The sequence below is a fragment of the Hylobates moloch genome, unplaced genomic scaffold (assembly GCF_009828535.3).
Source record: "Hylobates moloch isolate HMO894 unplaced genomic scaffold, HMol_V3 SCAFFOLD_2, whole genome shotgun sequence".
Lineage (NCBI taxonomy): Eukaryota > Metazoa > Chordata > Mammalia > Primates > Hylobatidae > Hylobates > Hylobates moloch.
This window is the reverse complement of record NW_026652277.1, coordinates 25,070,250-25,089,571: the sequence shown is the minus strand read 5'-3', so window position 1 is coordinate 25,089,571 and position 19,322 is coordinate 25,070,250. Positions and strand designations below refer to the sequence as shown.

General features: G+C 38.4%; 1 protein-coding gene across 4 annotated transcripts in view; it reads right to left on the bottom strand.

Annotated features, from left to right (window-relative positions):
- PAPSS1 (3'-phosphoadenosine 5'-phosphosulfate synthase 1) overlaps positions 1-19,322 on the bottom strand; it is a 138,546-nt gene that overhangs the window by 103,885 nt on the left and 15,339 nt on the right. For 2 of the 4 annotated variants that reach the window (XM_058432407.1, XM_058432398.1), the window contains exons 2-5: positions 15,571-15,685; positions 15,393-15,410; positions 8,189-8,424; positions 1,634-1,772 (exon numbers count right to left, since the gene is read on the bottom strand). In XM_058432407.1, the coding sequence (XP_058288390.1) occupies positions 1,634-1,772; positions 8,189-8,424; positions 15,393-15,410; positions 15,571-15,685 (508 nt within the window). Of the gene's footprint in view, positions 1-1,633; positions 1,773-8,188; positions 8,425-14,908; positions 15,048-15,392; positions 15,411-15,570; positions 15,686-19,322 lie in introns of those variants that run through there. The other 2 variants (XM_032171929.2, XM_032172099.2) reach the window with 2 other exon arrangements.

The window sequence follows — 19,322 nt, the reverse complement described above, 5'->3', positions numbered from 1 at the left end:
CCGGAGGTCAGCCTTGCCCATGGAACTAATGTTACCACAGCAGATGGAACCTGACCCAACTGCCAAAGCATTCCCAGGTCCAAATACAGAAGAACCCAGAATAACTACCATTTTCCTTCCCACTCTATCTTTTTCTTTTCAGGGCCAGAAACTGAATGCCAAAATCTATCATTGAGAGAGCTCCTGGGAGTTCCTGTGACAGTCTCAGGCTATCACATTCCCTGCTGGGAAGGCAAACATAAAAGTTACCTGCATGACTCACTGATCCCTAAACAATGGTATCTTTAGTTAGTTTTTTGTTTGTTTGTTTTGTTTTGTGTTTTGTTTTTTTGCCAGCAAGTCCTTCGTTTCTGTTAACAATAATGGAACAGGACCAGTCAAGGGATGTCTACAAGATAAATAGTATGATTAATATCAAAGGCCAGAGCAGAGTTGGGTTCTAAATTTCTCTCTCAATGTCTAAATGTCCATCACAGTTGAAACTCTGGGAAGTGAACCATAAAACCTAAAAAGCAAGGTGTAGAGCTGTCCCTTGGTAATCATGCAGATTTGTTCCAGGACTCCCTGTGAATACCAAAATGTGAGGATGTGCAAGTCCCTTACATAAAATGGTGTACTATTTGCATATAACCTATGTTCATTCTCCTATATACTTTAAATCATCTCTAGATTACTTATAATACCTAGTACAATGTAAATGTTATATAAATAGATGTTATACTATATTTGTTATTTATACTATTTTTTAATTGCTATATTATTTTATATTGTTTCTTCTGGAATATTTGCAATTCACGGTTGGTTGAAACCACACATGTGGAACGCACAGATGTGGAGGGTCAGCTGTATATATTTTAATAGAATCAGTGATATGTTAATTCAATCTAATTCAACAATAGTACATGAAATGAATAAGGGACCATTCCAAGGATTGTAATAAAGTACAAGGCATTATCCTTGTCATCAAGATGCTTATAATTCAGGCATTTTTTCCAATAGCTATGGGATTTCCTCCATTTTCCCTGGAACAAAGAAAGTAGAATTGGTGGCAGCGGGCAACTGATGTCCAACTTACTGTTAAGCACCTAATTTTATCAAGTAGGTTTTTGCCAACTCCCGAGCCCCAACTCTGGCTAGTGAACAGGATTCCAAAAGGATCAACAAGACTCATTTAGCCCAGCACCAGGCACTGCTGCTATGCCTGAGAGATAGAACGCGGTGGCTCACGCTTGTAATCCCAGCACTTTGGGAGGCCGAGGCAGGCGGATCACGAGGTCAGGAGATCAAGACCACGGTGAAACCCCGTCTCTACTAAAAATACAAAAAAAATCAGCCGGGCGTGGTGGCGGGCGCCTGTAGTCCCAGCTACTCGGAGAGACTGAGGCAGGAGAATGGCGTGAACCCGGGAGGCGGAGCTTGCAGCGAGCCGAGATCGCGCCACTGCACTCCAGCCTGGGTGACAGAGCCAGACTCCGTCTCAAAAAAAAAAAAGAACAGTGTAATAAGACTACATTCTCTCCTCAAGGAGCTCCAAGTCACTCTAACACTTCCAGTCTCTTAGAAAATATCAATCCTAGATATGGGAACATAAAATATCTAAGCAAAGTGAAACTGGGAAGAAAATATTACTGACCTTTAATTTCTCCTGCCCGGGCTTTTTTGTAGAGTCCTTTGACATCCCTCTGTTCACAAACATGCAGAGGAGCATCAACAAATACTTCAAAAAACGGTAAACTTGCACCCTCATGAATTTGCCTTGCATTGTTGCGATCCTTAAAAAAAAAAAAAAAAGTGATCACACAAATCACAAAGGTACTATATTAATATTAAAGATGAGTAAAAAGTGCTTCTCACCCAATTTAGTGGGAAATAGACAAAATTTATGTTTTTAAATATAAACTGAAAAAAAAATCCATGAAATTATTAGGTTAATTCCTATCATTCATGACAATTTTAAAAGGCATACTGTTCTACTAACCCAGGATATTGAGGAGTTACAGAAGGAAAACAATGAATGCACCACAAACTCTTTCACTCAAATTCTACGTGGATCCTGAGCCAAAGCCCAACTTGAATGCAGGTGTCATCAGGCTTCTCTCTAATATCACATTCAAACCCAGCCTGAGCTGGCATGAAAGCAATTTCACAAAAAAGATCCATTCAGAATCCTGAGGCTAGTTTATTTCTTTGCCAAATGCAAGCCCCCTGCAGCCACTTCTCCTAACACTCCCCAAACTTAACTTTTCTGCTCCTAACTCCCAACTCTCTAGTAACCACCCTTGCAGCTCCCTCTAAGCCCTCTCCACTCTGTCCTTTGGAACAATGTTCCCTTTGTAAGTCAACCTTTTCTTCTTTCTGGTCTTCAAAACCTGATTCTCCCTTTGTTCCACATTTACATTCCATTAATCAAAGTGCAGTTGCCAATATTTTCAAAGCTGGTCCCTGCAATTTCTACCATCCTTTTTCCACACAGCTCGTTTTAGCATTTGCCATCTTCCTTATGGTCCCTCTGACAATCCTCACCTACTTCCACTCTCACCAGATTACCATACTTCGTGTTTCAAAAAAAAAAAAAATCTCCAAGCATAAGCTCTCAATCTCTTCTCTTTCAAGCAAAATCACTTCTTTGTTATACAAATTTATCTACATACTAATGATCCTTTTCTCCCTGCCACTCCTACTTTCACATACTAGGAATTCCCTCCCCTTTCATGAACTCCTACAGGACCTTGTTCAACCCATTCTCTCTACTCCACCTGAAATCTTCAGCATTCCCCCTTTGCTGGGTTCCCTGCTGCCCAGCAACAAACAAGTCCATTTAAAACAAATGAACTGCTAAGGGAAGTTCATCCATTTAAAACAAATGAACTGCTAAGGGAAGTTCATCCATTTAAAACAAAAGAACTGCTAAGGGCAGTGATGTAGCACGCTTATAGTCCCAGCTACTTGGGGAGGCTGAGGCAGGAGGATCACTTGAGCCCAGGGGTTCTAGGCTGTAACATACTACGATTGTGCCTGTGAATAGTCACTACACTCCAGGCTGAGTGACAGAGTGAGATCTTGTCTCTAAAAAAATTTTTTAGCATAATGAACTAACAAATCATATAAAAACTTTCCCTTAGCCATAGGTACTTTTCAGTATTTAAAATACCAGGCCTCTTTGCTGCTTTCCCACTGCTATGCCTATGGATGCCTATAATGTTATTCCCTGATCTTTCCTAGGCGGACTCCACCTGGGCTCCCCCTATTTCACCCATCCCTTAACACTGGAGTTGCCCACACTCCCGTCACAGCCCACTGCTCACCTTACATAGTTCTTGAGCGTTTCTCTCAAGTGCCTTCACAGTATAAACTACAATACATATATCAACACTGAAACTCAAACCCTGACCTGTGTCCTGAAATTAAACACACATGTCCAAATTCTTCCTACGTCCACCTGGATATACAGGTGCCAAAAACTAAGGATGTCCAAAACTAAATCCAGTCCCTTTTCTCTCAAGTTTACATTCTCTCACATGCTTCCCAAATCAAGGAAGACCACACTACACACCCACAATCCTAAGAGTGGTTCCTTCCCTTTCCCACACATTAATTCAGTCACAAAGTCCTTCGGATGTTACTTCTAAATATTACACCAACCCAGTTTGCAATCTTTCCCTATTCCCTAGTTCAACCTCACTTCTCTTGTCTGAACAACCTCAACATATTACAGGTCTTCTGGCTTCTAACTCGGATCTGCTCAAAGCCATAATCTACACTGTGGCAAAGGATGCAAAAATGACCATCCTACTAAACTCTTCAGAGACTCCCTGCCACTAATGGGGTAAAATCCAAGTTTCTTAATGTGACGCATCAGCCCTACACCTGGCCCCACCACTCTCAGTCTTGCACTTGATGCTCTATTAATAATACCTCCCTGGTCAGGCTGTTTCTACCTTAGGCCTCCCCACACCACAACCCAACCCCTACTAGCAACACTCAACCCCTCTCTTCTGGATAAACCAATGTGCTTCCTCACAGCACATCTCCATGGTGACCTCCTCCAGGAAGCCTTCCCTGCATGCTCAGGCTGATGAGGCCCCTTGCTTTCTCAGGGTTCTCAGAATACTCACTATATATGATCATAGATCTTTTTCCAGTATATTAAAATCATCTCATCAGCTTTACAAGTTTAGTGTCTGGAATAGCAATTAAGCTACGATCTTACTATTCTAACTATCCTTTTAAAGGAAAGTGTCACCAAGTTTCTATCCCTGTCTCTCATCTTATTATATACTCTTCTGTATCTAATCGTCCTCATCTAGGTTTCAACTAATAAAGTTAATGATTCCTAAATCTAGATCTCAATCCTATACAACTTTCCTAAACTCTAAAACCAATTTCCTAGATGGCCCAGCGGTAATCTCCACTTAGACTAACTCCACTAGCACTTCAAACATAACCCACCAAAAATGAAATATGCATGTCCTCCCCTCCTATCCTGTACTTCATAACTCAATCATACCAACCTTTATTCAGAAAGCACCATGGTTCATTCTGCTCCCCTACAAAATCAGCAATCAAGCAGGCACCAGGTCTTACTGATGCTACTCAAGCCTCAGGAGCCCTTAAATACGCCCCCCATCTTTACTAGTCCCATTGCTGCTGCTCCAGTTCACATCCTCTTCCCTGAAGGAGCTGGTGCTACGGCAAGCCTCCAGGCTAGTCTCTTACCTCCAGACCATTCTCATTCCAGGCTTCAGGGATGACCTCACTCAAATGCAAACCCAATGATACCAATCTCTGTTACAATCTCAAACTATTAACTCCTTCTGGGGCAAAATCCTTTCTGAGCAGTCCAGAAGTCACCACCTAGCCTCTGCAAATTGATCAGCTCCATCTCCCCTCACAATCATCCTTCATAGCAGTCACACCAACCTACCTACAGTTTCCCAAAAAACCAAACTGTCTCCCATTCCATTGAGCATACTGTACTGTCTCCTCTGTCTGAAATAGCTTTCTCCCTCTGGTCTAACTAGTATACTCTGATTCATCCTTCATGACTCATTTCAAGCAGCAGCTCCTCTGTGAATCTTCCATAACACCTTTCATATATATTTACTTCATCACTTGCCTCAAGATATTGTAACTCTTCACATCTCTGCATTCCCACCAGACTACCAACTCCTTAAGAATAGGAACTATCAGGTTAATTTTTAGAACCAATATGCCCAGTTCAGTGGTTGACATGGAAATTCCCAATAAACATCTTTTGAATGAACAAATATCATCATGACTATACAGAAAAATACACATGTCCTGTATTACATGTTTCAATCCAAATATTTTCGTGGATTTTCAGATGCCCTAAACATAGTCCAAACCTCATTATTAGTGCTTTTATAGATGAGGTCAACAAAGATTTTGCTCCACACTATACAAACAAGGGGGCCACAAAGCAGACCAGCACATACTCTTAGATACCCAGGTGTCAGCTGATAGCTCTCCGTAACAGGTATTATAGACCTCCCCCTTTTCTGAGAGCTGCAAGATTCCCACCAGAAGGTATAAGAATGCCAATATCACATTTTTTATGAAAACTGTGTATATCCAAGGATTCAGGAACTCTCTTACTATGCTCCTATTATTTATACACTTTAAACTGATATATTGGCAATGACCCAAGGGTTTCAAGAAATGGTTTTTACAGAATGTTTTAGGACTCCTGCCATGGTTCAATTAAGTGAACCTGTGCAAATAATACTCAATCTAACACTTATCCATAATTCTTACAGGTCAAATCTTGTTTAAAAAAAAAAAAAAGAAAAGTCCAAGTAACCATCAAAATGTATGATACAGTACTAGAATTGTGCTAATATAATTTCATTAATTGAATAGTTATTACATGCCAGGCACTGCGCTGAGGCTTTAAATACATGACTTACGTAATCTTCAGAGCAACCCTATGTTGTAGGCATTACTTGAACTGCAGGAGGTTAAGTGTGCTGGCCAAGGCCACAGCAGCAATAACTGGCAGAGCTGAGATTTTCAGCCCCTTTGTTTCCAACTCCAAAGACCCTGCCTCTCACCTCTATACTAACTCGCTTATTCACTGATATCAGGGCTTCCCAAGGGAGTATGCTATTGTTCAACAAACACTAATCATATAATATGGTCCAAGAGCCGGGCTTGGCATCAAGATTACAAAGGCAAATAAGACACGGTCCCAGCTGTCAAGGAGCCAGTGGGGTTTGGAGGCAGCATAGCATCTAAGCCCAGGAGACGTGCTGTCTGGGTGCAAACCCTTGCTCTTCTACAAGTATAGTGTGTGACCTTGGGCAATGCACACCTTTGTTTCCTTGTCTCCCCACTAGGAGACAAGAATTACTTGAGTTAATTCACATAAAAGCACTCTAGCAGTTATCAGAACACAGTTAAGTGTTCAATAAATGTTAATATTATTACCACTACAGCTACTATCAATATCACCAGTCAATGAATTGAGTTTTTTAAAATAACATATGCATACCTACAACCATCTTATCTTTGACAAACCTGACAAAAACAAGCAGTGGGAAAGGATTCCCTATTTAATAAATGGTGCTAGGAGAACTGGCTTGCCATATGCAGAAAATTGAAACTGGACCCCTTCCTTACACCATATGCAAAAATTAATTCAAGATGGATTAAAGGCTTAAATGTGAAACTCAAAACTATAAAAACCCTAGATGAAAATCTAGGCAATACCATTCAGGACACAGGCACAGGCAAAAGATTTCATGACAAAAACATCAAAAGTAATTGCAATAAAAGCAAAACTTGACAAATGGGATCTAATTAAACTAAAGAGCTTCTGCACAGAAAAAGAAACTATCATCACAGTGAACAGACAATCTACACAATGGGATCAACAAGGAACTTAAGCAAATTTACAAGAAAAAAACATTAAAAAGTAGGCAAAGGGTATGAACAGACACTTCTCTTAAGAAGACATACATGCAGCCAACAAACATGAAAAAAAGCTCAACATCACTGATCATTAGATAAATGCAAATGAAAACCACCTCACACTAGTTAGAATGGCTGTTATTAGAAAGTCAAGAAACAATAGATGCTGGTGAGCTCGTGGAGAAAAAGAAATGCTTTTACATTGTAGGTGAGAATGTAAGTTAGTTCAATCACTGTGGAAGACACTGCAGTGAATCCTCAAAGATCTAGAGGCAGAAATACCATTTGACCCAGCAATCCCAGTACTCAGTATATACCCAAATGAGTATAAGTCACTCTATTACAAAGATACATGCATGAGTATGTTCACTGCAACACTATTCACAATAGCAAAGACATGGAATCAACCTAAATGCCCATCAATGATACACTGGATAAAGAAAATGTGGTATATATATATATCATGAAATACTATGTAGCTAAAAAAGGAATGATATCATGTCCTTTGCAGGGACATGGATGGAGTTGGAAGCCATTATCCTCAGCAAACTAACACAGAAACAGAAAATCAAACACTGTATGTTCTCACTTATAAGTGGGAGCTGAATAATGAGAACACATGGACACATGGAGGGAAACAACACACACTGGTGACTGCTGTGGGTGGGGAGGGAGAACATCAGGAAGAATAGCTAATGGATGCTGGGCTTAATACCTAGGTGATGGGATGATCTGTGTAGCAAATCACCATGGCACACGTTTACCAATTTAACAAACCTGTACATGTAGTCCTGAATTTACACAAACATGGTTTATTGTTGCTGCAGTCTCTAAAATAAGAGGAACTATGATGCAAGCTAAGAACAACAAATTCTGAGCAAAGAAGCCATGGTAGGGCACATGTTAAGAATGTTAGATTTTCTCTGGAGTTTGACATCTGTCAAGTATTCACTATAGGTTTATTAAGTTGAAAAGTTGAGCTTGAAATAATTTGGCCATTGGCTTGAATTCAATGACTGTGTTATACTTCACGGCTTTTTTAAAAGCAGGTTTTATCAAAACTGGATTTACCTAGAAAGTCACAGCATAGAAATGTTTTAGGTTATTTTAATCCCATGTTACAGGAACAAAGAGATGGTAGCTGGGGAGGAGTAGAGTTAGCCTCAAAGCACATATCAATGTTTAAAGTATGTGCTTTGCCTGATACCGTATTCTCAATAAATGTAATCAGAAAGGCAATGGCACAAAAACCACATACCTGAGTATAAGGTGATATGAAACTTGTGATGCACACTAAGCCAGCATCTGCAAACAGTTTAGCAACTTCTGCGATGCGTCGAACATTCTCTTCTCTGTCTTCAGGACTAAAGCCAAGATTTTTATTGAGACCTTGACGAATATTGTCACCATCCAGAGTGTAGCATGGAATACCGTGACAAACCAGGTACTCCTCCAAGGCCATGCTCACAGTAGTCTTTCCTGCTCCAGACAAGCCTAAAATTAAACAGTGCAAACAGATTCCATGTGTAAAGTTAGAAGGATAACTATGTAGTAATACTTTTTTTTTTTTTTTTCCAGAAACAGGTTCTTGTTCTGCCACCCAGGCTGGAGTGCAGAGGCTGCATAGCTCACTGCAGCCTCAAACTCCTGGACTCAAGAGATCATGCCTCAGCCTTCCGAACAGCTAGGACAACAGGCACATGCCACCACATCCAACTTATTTTATTATTTGTAGAGACAGAATTCTCAATATGTTGCTCCAGCTGGTCTCAAACTCCTGGCCTCAAGAGATATAAACAATTGTAATCACAGTATTAAATACATTCATTATGCAAAGCAATCTCTCAGTAATGTTCTTATCTAGTATTTCTCTTTAAGATTTACCTCTTGCCTAGGAAAACACCTACAGTTCAAACATAATTAGTGTTTGTTTTAATGAAATATCTATGAGCAAAGGTATCAGAAATCACTGATAAACTTCAGAAAGGCTTAACTAATTTTATTAGCAGACATGGTTGGGAATTCACTTTGTCCTCTCATTACCACTTTTCTAAAGCTGCATGCCAAATTTTAAAACAAAGTCATGTGCCCTAATTGTTTCTGGTGAGGAAAGAAAAAGAAAGGACAAAAGTAAGAAATGTTACAAAGGTACCTCCATTTTCCTAGATCATCAGCAATCACAAACCACCTTGATACAATTACCTGGGAGTCCAATTTATAATATAATTAATCTTAATAGAACACCCTCATTTCAACTCACCTTCCATACCAACAGTATTTACTCAGTAAACAAAGAGAAGGAAAGAATACATTTATGCACTATTACTTGCCAACTTGGCGAGTGTCATAACCAAGATAGTTCTAAAGCAAGAGATAAAATACTAAAGTCTAATGTACCAATGCTCTTCAAAGAATTCATGGCAGTACAGAAGGCTAACTGGAATAAAAAAAAATAGAAGAGAGGGCTCTTTTTTGGTTCCATACGAAATTTAAAGTAGTTTTTTTCTAATTCTGTAAGAATATCAAATGGTAGTCTGATGGGAATAGCACTGAATACATAGATTACTTTGGGCAGTATGGCCATTTTCACGAAACTGATTCTTCCTATCCATGAGGCTGGAATGCTTTTCCATTTGTTTGTGTCCTCTGTTATTTCCTTCAGCAGTGGTTTGTAGTTCTCCTTGAAGAGGTCCTTCACATCCCTTGCAAGTTGTATTCCCAGGTATTTTACTCTCTTTGTAGCAATTGTGAATGGGAGTTTATTCATGATTTGGCTCTCTGTTTGTCTGTTATTGGTGTATAAGAATGCTTGTGATTTTTGCACATTGATTTTGTATCCTGAGACTTTGCTGAAATTATTTATCAGCTTAAGGAGTTTTGGGGCTGAGACTATGGGGCTTTCTAAATATAGAATCATGTAATCTGCAAACAGGGACAATTTGACTTCCTCTCCTTCTATTTGAATACCCTTTATTTCTTTTTCTTGCTTGATTGCCCGGGCCAGAACTTCCAATACTATGTTGACTAGGAGTGGTGAGAGAGGGCATCCTTGTCTTGTGCCGGTTTTCAAAGGGAATGCTTCCGGCTTCTGTCCATTCAGTATGATATTGGCTATGGGTTTGTCATAAATAGCTCTTATTATTTTGAGATATATTCCATCACTAGCTAGTTTATTGAGAGTTTTTAACATAGATGTTGAATTTTATCAAAGGCCCTTCCTGTGTCTATTGAGATAATCATGTGGTTTTTGTTATTGGTTCTGTTTATGTGATGGATTACATTTACTGATTTGCATATGTGGAGAAAATTTTTGCAATCTACCCATCTGACAAAGGTCTAATATCCAGAATCTACAAGGAACTTAATACACAAGAAATAAACAACCCCATCAAAAAGTGGGCAAAGGATATGAACAGATACTTCTCAAAAGAAGACACTTAGGTGGCCAACAAACATGAAAAAAAGCTCAACATCACTGATCATTAGAGAAATGCAAATCAAAACCACAATGAAATATCATCTCATGCCAGTCAGAATGGCTATTACTAAAAAGTCAAGAAACAACAGATGCTGGAGAGGCTGTGGAGAAATAGGAACGCTTTTACACTGTTGGTAGGAAATGTAAATTAGCTCAACCATTGTGGAAGACAGTGTGGTGATTCCTCAGGGACCTAGTACCAGAAATACCATTTGACCTAGCAATCCCTTTATTGGGTATATACCCAAAAGAATATAAATCATTCTACTATAAAGATACATGCATATGTATGTTTATTGCAGCACTATTTACAATAGCAAAAACATGAAACCAACCCAAATGCCCATCAATGATAGAATGGATAAAGAAAATGTGGTACACATACACCATGGAATACTATGCAGCCATAAAAAGGAATGCAATCATGTCCTCTGCAGGGACATGGACGGAGCTGGAAGCCATCATCCTCGGCCAACTAACACAGGAACAGAAAACCAAACATTGCATGTTCTCTCTCATAAGCGGGAGCTGAACACACGGACACAGGGAGGGGAACAACATACACTAGGGCCTATCAGCGGGGAGGTGGAGGCCTCCCACTGGGGGTGGGTAGGGGAGGGAAGGCATCAGGATAAATAGCTAATGCATGTGGGGCTTAAAACCCAGATGATGGGTTAACAGGTGCAGCAAACCACCATGCCACAGGCATGTAACAAACTGCACGTTCTACACATGTATCCCAGACCTTAAAGTAAAATTTTTTAAAAAAAAAGAAGAGGAGGATATGTTGAGAGCATCGATACAGTGTCAGTTGCTTTATACATTAAAAACTGATATTAATGACTGTAGCCAGCCGCATTTTCCAAAGATGGCTGCAACTGAATATCCCATCCTACAAGTGTCTACAATGTGACTTTACTACTGTCACATCAAGAGGTACTAATTCCCTGCCCTAAAATGTGGGCTGGCCTTAGGACTTACCTGCAGCCAAAAGAATGTAGTGAAATAGTGACACGATGATGTGTGACTACCAAGGCTAGGTCAGAAAATGCTATGCAGCTTTTCTTTGGTCACTTAATTTGAGAGAAGCCAGCAACTAAATCCCTTGAGACCACCACGCTAACGTGATCCCACACAGGTGTACCAGCCACTCTCAGCCGGCTAAGCTCCCAGCTGACAACCAGCAGCATCTGAGTAAGTCATCTTGGCCATCCAGCCCAGCTGAAACTTCAGATGACTGTGGCCCAGGCCAGCATGACAACAACCAAGCAAGCCCTAAGCATAGCTGCCTATCTGAGCCCTTTTAAGTCCCTTACCTTCAAAATGGTAAGCAAAGTTAAATGGCAATTGTTTTACAACACTGGGTTTTAGGCAAATTGTTACACAGTAACAGTATGTGGAACAAAGGGACGGTGGCTAGGGTGAAAAGGGCTGTTCTTTATTTCTTTTGAATTGTTGTTTTTAACCACCAATTAAGCATCAAGTATCATGGAAAAAGAAGTTTGAAACTCTAAACTTTTACACAACAAAAACAACCTAAATTATAATAAAAGTGTCTGTTCATACATACATGTGTATTTATGTTTTAAGTGCATATTTAATTTGAAACACATTAGCACTGTTGAAAATTGAATTACTGATATAAACAGTTTCATTTAGATAATTACAGTCAACAGAGCAGTCAGAGGAAACTGGTAATACAAGATAAACAATCCAAATCTAAGATACGGATAACTGGTATACCTGAAGAATAGAAACCAGCTCTACTGGGTTGAATAGTGTTCCCCAAATATTCATGTCCACCCAGAACCTCAGAAGGTGACCTTATCTGGAAATAGAGTCTTTACAAACACAATCAAATTAAGAGGAGGTCATACTGGATTAGGGTGATCCAACAGCTGGTGTTCTTACAAGGCTATAAGACAAAAAGAGATTGGAGTGATCCGTCCACACACCAAGGACTGCCAGCCACTAGCAGAAGCTAAGGCGGTAACAGAAGAGATTCTCCCTCACCACTTACAGGAGGAACCAACCTCACCACAAACTTAATTTCAAACTTCTAGCCTCCAGAACTGTGGGAGAATAAATTTCTTCCACCTATTTTGTGGTTAATTTGTTATAGCAGCCTTGGGAAGTTAATATACCAACCAATGTAGAAACACAAAACAACAAAATTTCCCTAAAGTAAAATGTGATAAAAAGTGAAACATGTCTAGCAAAACAGTATACAAAAATCACTCAATAGCTTGGGCAGATCCAGGTTAAGCATCTGAATTGCAAGAAAAAAACAAATCTTGACTTCCATGTCCAACATCATTATCAAAAAACATATATATATGAAGGCTACAGAAGATTTGACACCACAACTGACAAGCTTAATCTATTATACAGAATACTGCACACATCAGGGGAATACATATTCTTTTCAAATACACTTTTATGAAAACTACAAGTTTTCCAGGTCCACACAGAAGGAGTTTGAAAGTCACCACTACATCCGAACAAGTAAAAACCTGAACAGAATAACTCTTCTTGGATCTGTGAGGGGAGGACAGGGGGCAAACCACTGCCCCCTTGAATGGGGAGACAGGCAAATGCAGGGAGTAACTACTGACTGGAGCAGAGACTCACTGTGGGGAAAAGTACTGTGTAAACCAGTGTCACACAGAAAAACCTAAACTGTAATTGATGAATTAATTAAGGCTCAGTGTGGACAAGTCTGAGAGTTAAAAATTTCAAAGGAACCTAGTTACAGGGAGGTCCCCACAACATTGTGAGTTTCACCTCCAGGAGCTCAGTCAGGTTCTCACAGTAAATACTGGAGAAAAATCCCCAAGTGCTTCCATTCTGAAATATACCAGGGCACCAGATTTTTTTTTAAACAAGGACTGAACTCAGGAGAAACTATTTAACCAAAGCCTAACCTGCTGAGGTTTTATTGGAACCTAACTGACCTGGGGGAAGGGAAATACCAACTCCAGCCAACTGTAGCCATCCCGTCCCAATTGAGGAAGGCATAGGGTGGGGGCAAGGTGATGACTGAAAACTTATTACAAACTAGACCACAGAGCAAGTACCAAAAAATCAGATAAGATTTATTTATAAGTATCATTAGTGATGAAATAAATGGAAAATACCACGTTGAAGAGTACCCAATATTCTAAAGATCAATTTTCCCCCAAAATTAATCTTAGATACAATGCAATCGCAAACTAAATAACAACAGAGTTTAGGGGAATTGGTTAAATCTATTACAAGATTTAGACAACACTAAGAGCCAAAAAAAAAAAGGAAGTCACAATGAAAAAAAAGGCAACATTGCTGATGAAGAACAAGGTAAGAGGATTTACTCCACTGTCCTTCAAGATTTATAAAAATACAGTAACTAAGAAATGTGGCATTAACAGAGGAACAGACGAATATATCAGTGGGACAGAGCAGAAGGCCCACACGTAAGTGGAGACCTGATATAAAACAGAGCAGACACTGCAGATCAGAGAAAAAAGACACCCTCATAAATCTATGTTCTTGGGACAAATGATTATCCACATGGAAAAAAACGAAAATGGATCTGTCCCTCACACTATACACAAAAATCAACTGCAGATAAGGACCTAATTGAGAAAGACAAAAGCCTCTATTTCCCTGTATTTTTACAGAGAAATAAGAATTCCTTAGTCATCCAGATGAAAAAAGGAACGCTCCTAAAAAGAAAAAGCTGATTAGGCTCACACTTCTTCAAGACATTTAATGCCAGAAGATAATAGAGTACTGTTTTTAAAATTCCAAGACCAAGAAAGTATGAACCAAATATATATTTTACCCAGCCAAGCTGGCATAAAAGATAGTCATTCTCAAACATAAAACCTCCAAGAGTTCAGAACCTAATGGAAGGCCATTTTGCAAAAATTATTTAACAATGAAATACAGACAATTAAGACCATTCAAATAAAGAGCTCATGAGTGAACATGTCATAGTAAAAGAACTGATGGTGAGCTACCAACTATTGACCCATTAAGTGCTATAAACCTGGGCAATAAAAATGTAACAATTTAACAACTGTCTGGAATTAAGAATGAGGAAATGGGCAGAATGTGAGAGTGTATCTTCTTTCATACAAAAACAAACAGACCTGTCTAAAAATGAAACATGATTAAAAAAACAAAAGAGTAACTTTTTTGCCAATCAGCACAAATTTTTAAGAACCGGTAACAACCACTGTTGACAAAGATACTGGGAAATAAACACCCTCCCATACTGCTGGTAGGAGAGTAAACTGGGATAAAATTTTAGTGGGCAATGTGGCAAAATATATCAAAATTTTAAATATCATTCGTAGAAGTGAAAGCATCCATCATTTTTAAAGCTACTTCAAAATCTGTATCAATTCAGTCACTCACCAGCCTGCTATGACTAAGCCAAAAGACAGACTCTAGGGAAACAATCAAAGGCCATAGTAAAAGCTGAATAATAGAAATTCACTTTGTGAAAATTCTTACCACTCATTCTTTCTGGTTATACCATGCTATGGTTTGAATGTGTCTCTCAAAGTTCACGTGTTGGAAACTTAATCCTCAATGCAACAGTGTTGAATGATGCAGTCTAACGGAGGTGTTTAAGTCATGAGGGCTCCACGCTCATTAATGGAATAATCCATCTATAAAAGGGATTGAGGCTGTGAGTTCAATCTTTTGCTCCTTCTCATCATGTGATGCCTTCTGCTGTATTACAATCATAGCAAGAAGATGCTAGTCCCTCAATCTTGGACTTCCCAGCCTCCAGAACTATGAGAAATAAATTTCTATTCATATAAATTACCCAGTCTCTGGTATTCTGTTATAACAGCATAAAATAGACTAAGACGTATGGTTTTCACTGTTAGCTTCTTAGAGCAGAATCCAGATCTTATTTGCACTCAGAAGTGTGTAGAATTTAATGTTGTATCTACGAAAAAGTAGTTTTAAGGTTCATTGTGGTTTTTACCTTTATTTAACAGCAATCCTATAAAAGAACAAAAAAAAATTACTAACTATGTCAGTTATATGTCGTGATGCTCCAAATACAAGAACACAGCTCAAAATTTAAATATGCTTACGCCTAGTCCAAGGTTACCTATATGCACTGCTTTTAAAATAAACTGCTTTCTCTCTCTCGACCATACCTGTTAGCCAAACTGTACAACCACGAAAGCCACCTCTGGTCCCCACCACCTGACCTCTCTTGTTCCTGCTGACATGATGGGCTTGGTAGGTGACATTGGTTGCTCTCTGCATTCCCTAGAAAAAAAAGAAAAAAAAAAACTCTAGTTTACATGAGTCCTTTAAAAGGCAAACACATATTCCTTGCAAACTCACAAAAGTCTATGTAAAACGCCAAAAGCAAAGAAAAAGATAAAATAGTTTTGTTTTTTTTTCCTTAGAGTACTGGCATGGTGTTTACTGTTTTCCACATGCCAACTGATTTAATCCTCACAACAACCCAATGACATAAGTACTCTTACTACTAAGGTTTTACAGATGAAGATTTTAAATCTGAAAAACGGTTAAATAACTTGCCAGAGATCCCAAAACTAATGAGTGGCAGACTCCAGAGCCTAGTCCTTTCACACATTCATTTATTCATTCATCCATTCAGACAGTATCTACTGAGGCCCTACTTGTATGCCAAGTGAGCAAAACAAGGTCACTACCCTCAATTAGCTTACATCCCACTGGGGAACAATGTAAACAAATAAAACTTAACTACAACATCAGAGAGTGATAAGTACACTGTAGAAAAATAACATAGGGTAAAAAAGGAAACAGAGTGCCTCTTTAGAGAGGATAATCAAGAAATGCTAAGAAGGTGACATTTGAGTAGACTCCCAAAGAAAGTGTGAAAGAGATGCCTATGGGTATCATGAGATAGCTACTTCTGAAATGAAAAAAGTGGAATGTACTGGTTATAACTTCATGTTCTCCCAAAGCTGCTTCAAAAAAAAAAAAAAAAAAAAAGCATAAAATTACATAGGCTTCAAAGTATCTGAAGAGGCTTTCCTCCAAAGAAGATATACAAATGGTCAATAAGCCACATTATTTAAATAATATTCAACATCATTAGCCACCAGGGAAATGCAAATCAAAACCACAATAAGGTATTACTTCGCACCCACTAGGATAGCTGTAATAAAGACAGATAATAACAAGTACTGGGGAGGATACAGAAATATTGGAATCCTCATATATTTGTTGTTGTGAATATAAAATAGTACAGTCATTTTAGAAAACAGCAGCCCCTCAAAATGTTCAATACAGAGTTATCATATGACCAAACAATCCCATGCCTACATTATACTCACAAGAAATGAAAACATACGATCACATAAAACTTGTACATACCTATGTCCATAGCAGCATTTTCAGAAATACATTGTTATTATCATCACCATGTTGTACAATAGATCTTTTGAACTTACTCCTTGTATCTAAATAAAATTTTGTACCCTTTGACCAACATCTCCTCCAACCATCCTCCTGGACCCCCACTTGACCCCAAACCTCGCAGTCCCTGATAAACACCATTCACTCTCTACTTCTGCAGGTGGAACTTTTTTAAATTCCACATGTAAGTGAGATCATATGGTATTTCTCTTTCTGTGCCTGGCTTATTTCACTTAACATTTTATCATCCATGTGGTGACAAACAAAAGGATTTGCATCATTTTTAAGACTGAATAGTATTCCACTGTGTAAATATACCACTTTTTTTTAATCCATTTGTCAATTGGTGAACACTTAAGCTGATTCCATATCTTGACTATGGTAAATAGTGCTGCAATTTACAATTAACATGAGAATGCCAATATCTACATACTGATTTCACATCCTTTCACTATACACCTAGTAGTGGGATTGCTGGATCATATGGTAGTTCTACTTCTAATTTTTTGAGGAACTTCCATATTGATTTCCATAATGGCTATACTAATATTCCCACAATAGCATACTAGGATTTTGTTTTCTCACATCTTCACCAACACTTTTGTCTTTTTTATAACACCCATTCTAACAGGTGTGAGGTGATAGCTCATTGTGGTTTTAATTGCATTTCCCTGATGATTAGAGAAGTTGAGCCGATGATTAGAAAAGCTGAGCCTTTTTTCATATACCTGTTGGCTATTTGTCTATCTTCCTTTTAGGAATGTCTATTCAGATCCTTTGCCCATTTTTTAATTGCATTGTTTTCTTGCCATTGAGTTGTTTGGCTTCCTATTTTAGATATTAACCCCTTATCAGATGTATGGTTTGGAAATATATTCTCCCATTCTGTAGGTTGTCTCTTCATTCTGTTGATTGCTTCCTTTGCTGTGGAGACGATTTTTATTTGATGTACTCTCATTTGTCTATTTTCATGTTTGTTGCCTGTACTTTTGGAGTCATATCCAAAAAAAAAAAAAAATCACTGCCTAAACTAGTGTCATAGAACTTTTTCCCTACTTTTCTCTAGCAGTCTTAGACTCTCTGGTCTTACATGTAAATCTTTAATTCACTTTGAGTTTTTTTTTTTTTTTATATGAGGTAAGATAAGGATCTAACTTCATTCTTCTTTACGCAGATATCCAGTTTTCCCAACACTATTTATTGAAAACTGTCCTCTCCCCATCATGTATTATTGGCACCTTTGTCAAAAATCAGTTAAATATAAATGCATGTATTTATATCTGGGCTTTCTGTTCTGTTCTATGGTTTATATGTTTGTTTCTGTATCATGCTGTTTTGATTACTATAGCTTCGGAGTGTGTTTTAAAGTCAAGTAATGTAATACCTCCCGCTTTGTTATCTTTGCTCAAGATTGCTTTGGTTATCTGGGGTCTTTTGTGGTTCCATACAAATTTTAGAACTGCTTTTTCTATTTCTGTGAAGAATCCTTGGAATTTTTATACGGATTGCATTGAATCTGTAGATCACTTTAAGTAGTATGGACATTTTAACAATATTAATTCTTTCAATCCATGAATACATATAATGTTTCCATTTATTTCTGTCTTCAATTTTTTTCATCAATGTTTTACAGTTTTCAGTATACAGGTCTCTTACTTCCTTGGTTAAATGTATTCCCAAGTATTTTATTTTTCTGGTAGCTACTATAAATGAAACTGTTTTCTTATTTCTTTTACAGGTACTTCATTGTTAGTATATAAAAACACTACTGGTTTTCTAATGTTGAGTTTGTATTCTGCAACTTTACTAAATTTATTTATTATAACAGTCTTTTGGTGAAATCTTTAGGGTTTTCCATATTATTTAAAACCATGTCATCTACAAACAGGAACAATTTAACTTCCAGTTTTCCAATTTGGATGCCTTTTATTTATTTCTCGTCAAAGTGCTCTGTCTAGGACCTCCAGTACTATGCTGATTAGAAGTGGTAAGAGTGGGTACCCTTGCTGTGTTCCTGATCTTAGAGTGAAAGCTTTCAACTTTTCCTGTTTTACCATTGAGTATGACGTCAGTTGTGGGCTTGAAATATATAGCCCTTATTGCGTTGAAATACATTCCTTCTTTTCCGAATTTGTTGAGAGTTTTTATCATAAAAGGTTAATGAATTATTTCAAATAATTTTTCTGCATCTATTGAGATGTTCACAGGGTTTTCACCCTACATTCTGTTAGTGTGGTGCATCACCTTTATTAATTTGCATATGTTAGCCAGACATGGTGGCTCACACCACTAATCCCAGCACTTTGGAGGCTGAGGCAGGTGGATCACCTGAGGTCAGGAGTTTGAGACTCGCCAGGCCAATGTGGAGAAACCCCGTCTCTCCTAAAAATACAAAAATTAGCCGGGAATGGTGGCGTGCACCTGTAGTCCCAGCTACTCAGAAGGCTGAGGCAGGAGAATTGCTTGAACCCAGGAGGCAGAGGTTGCAGTGAGC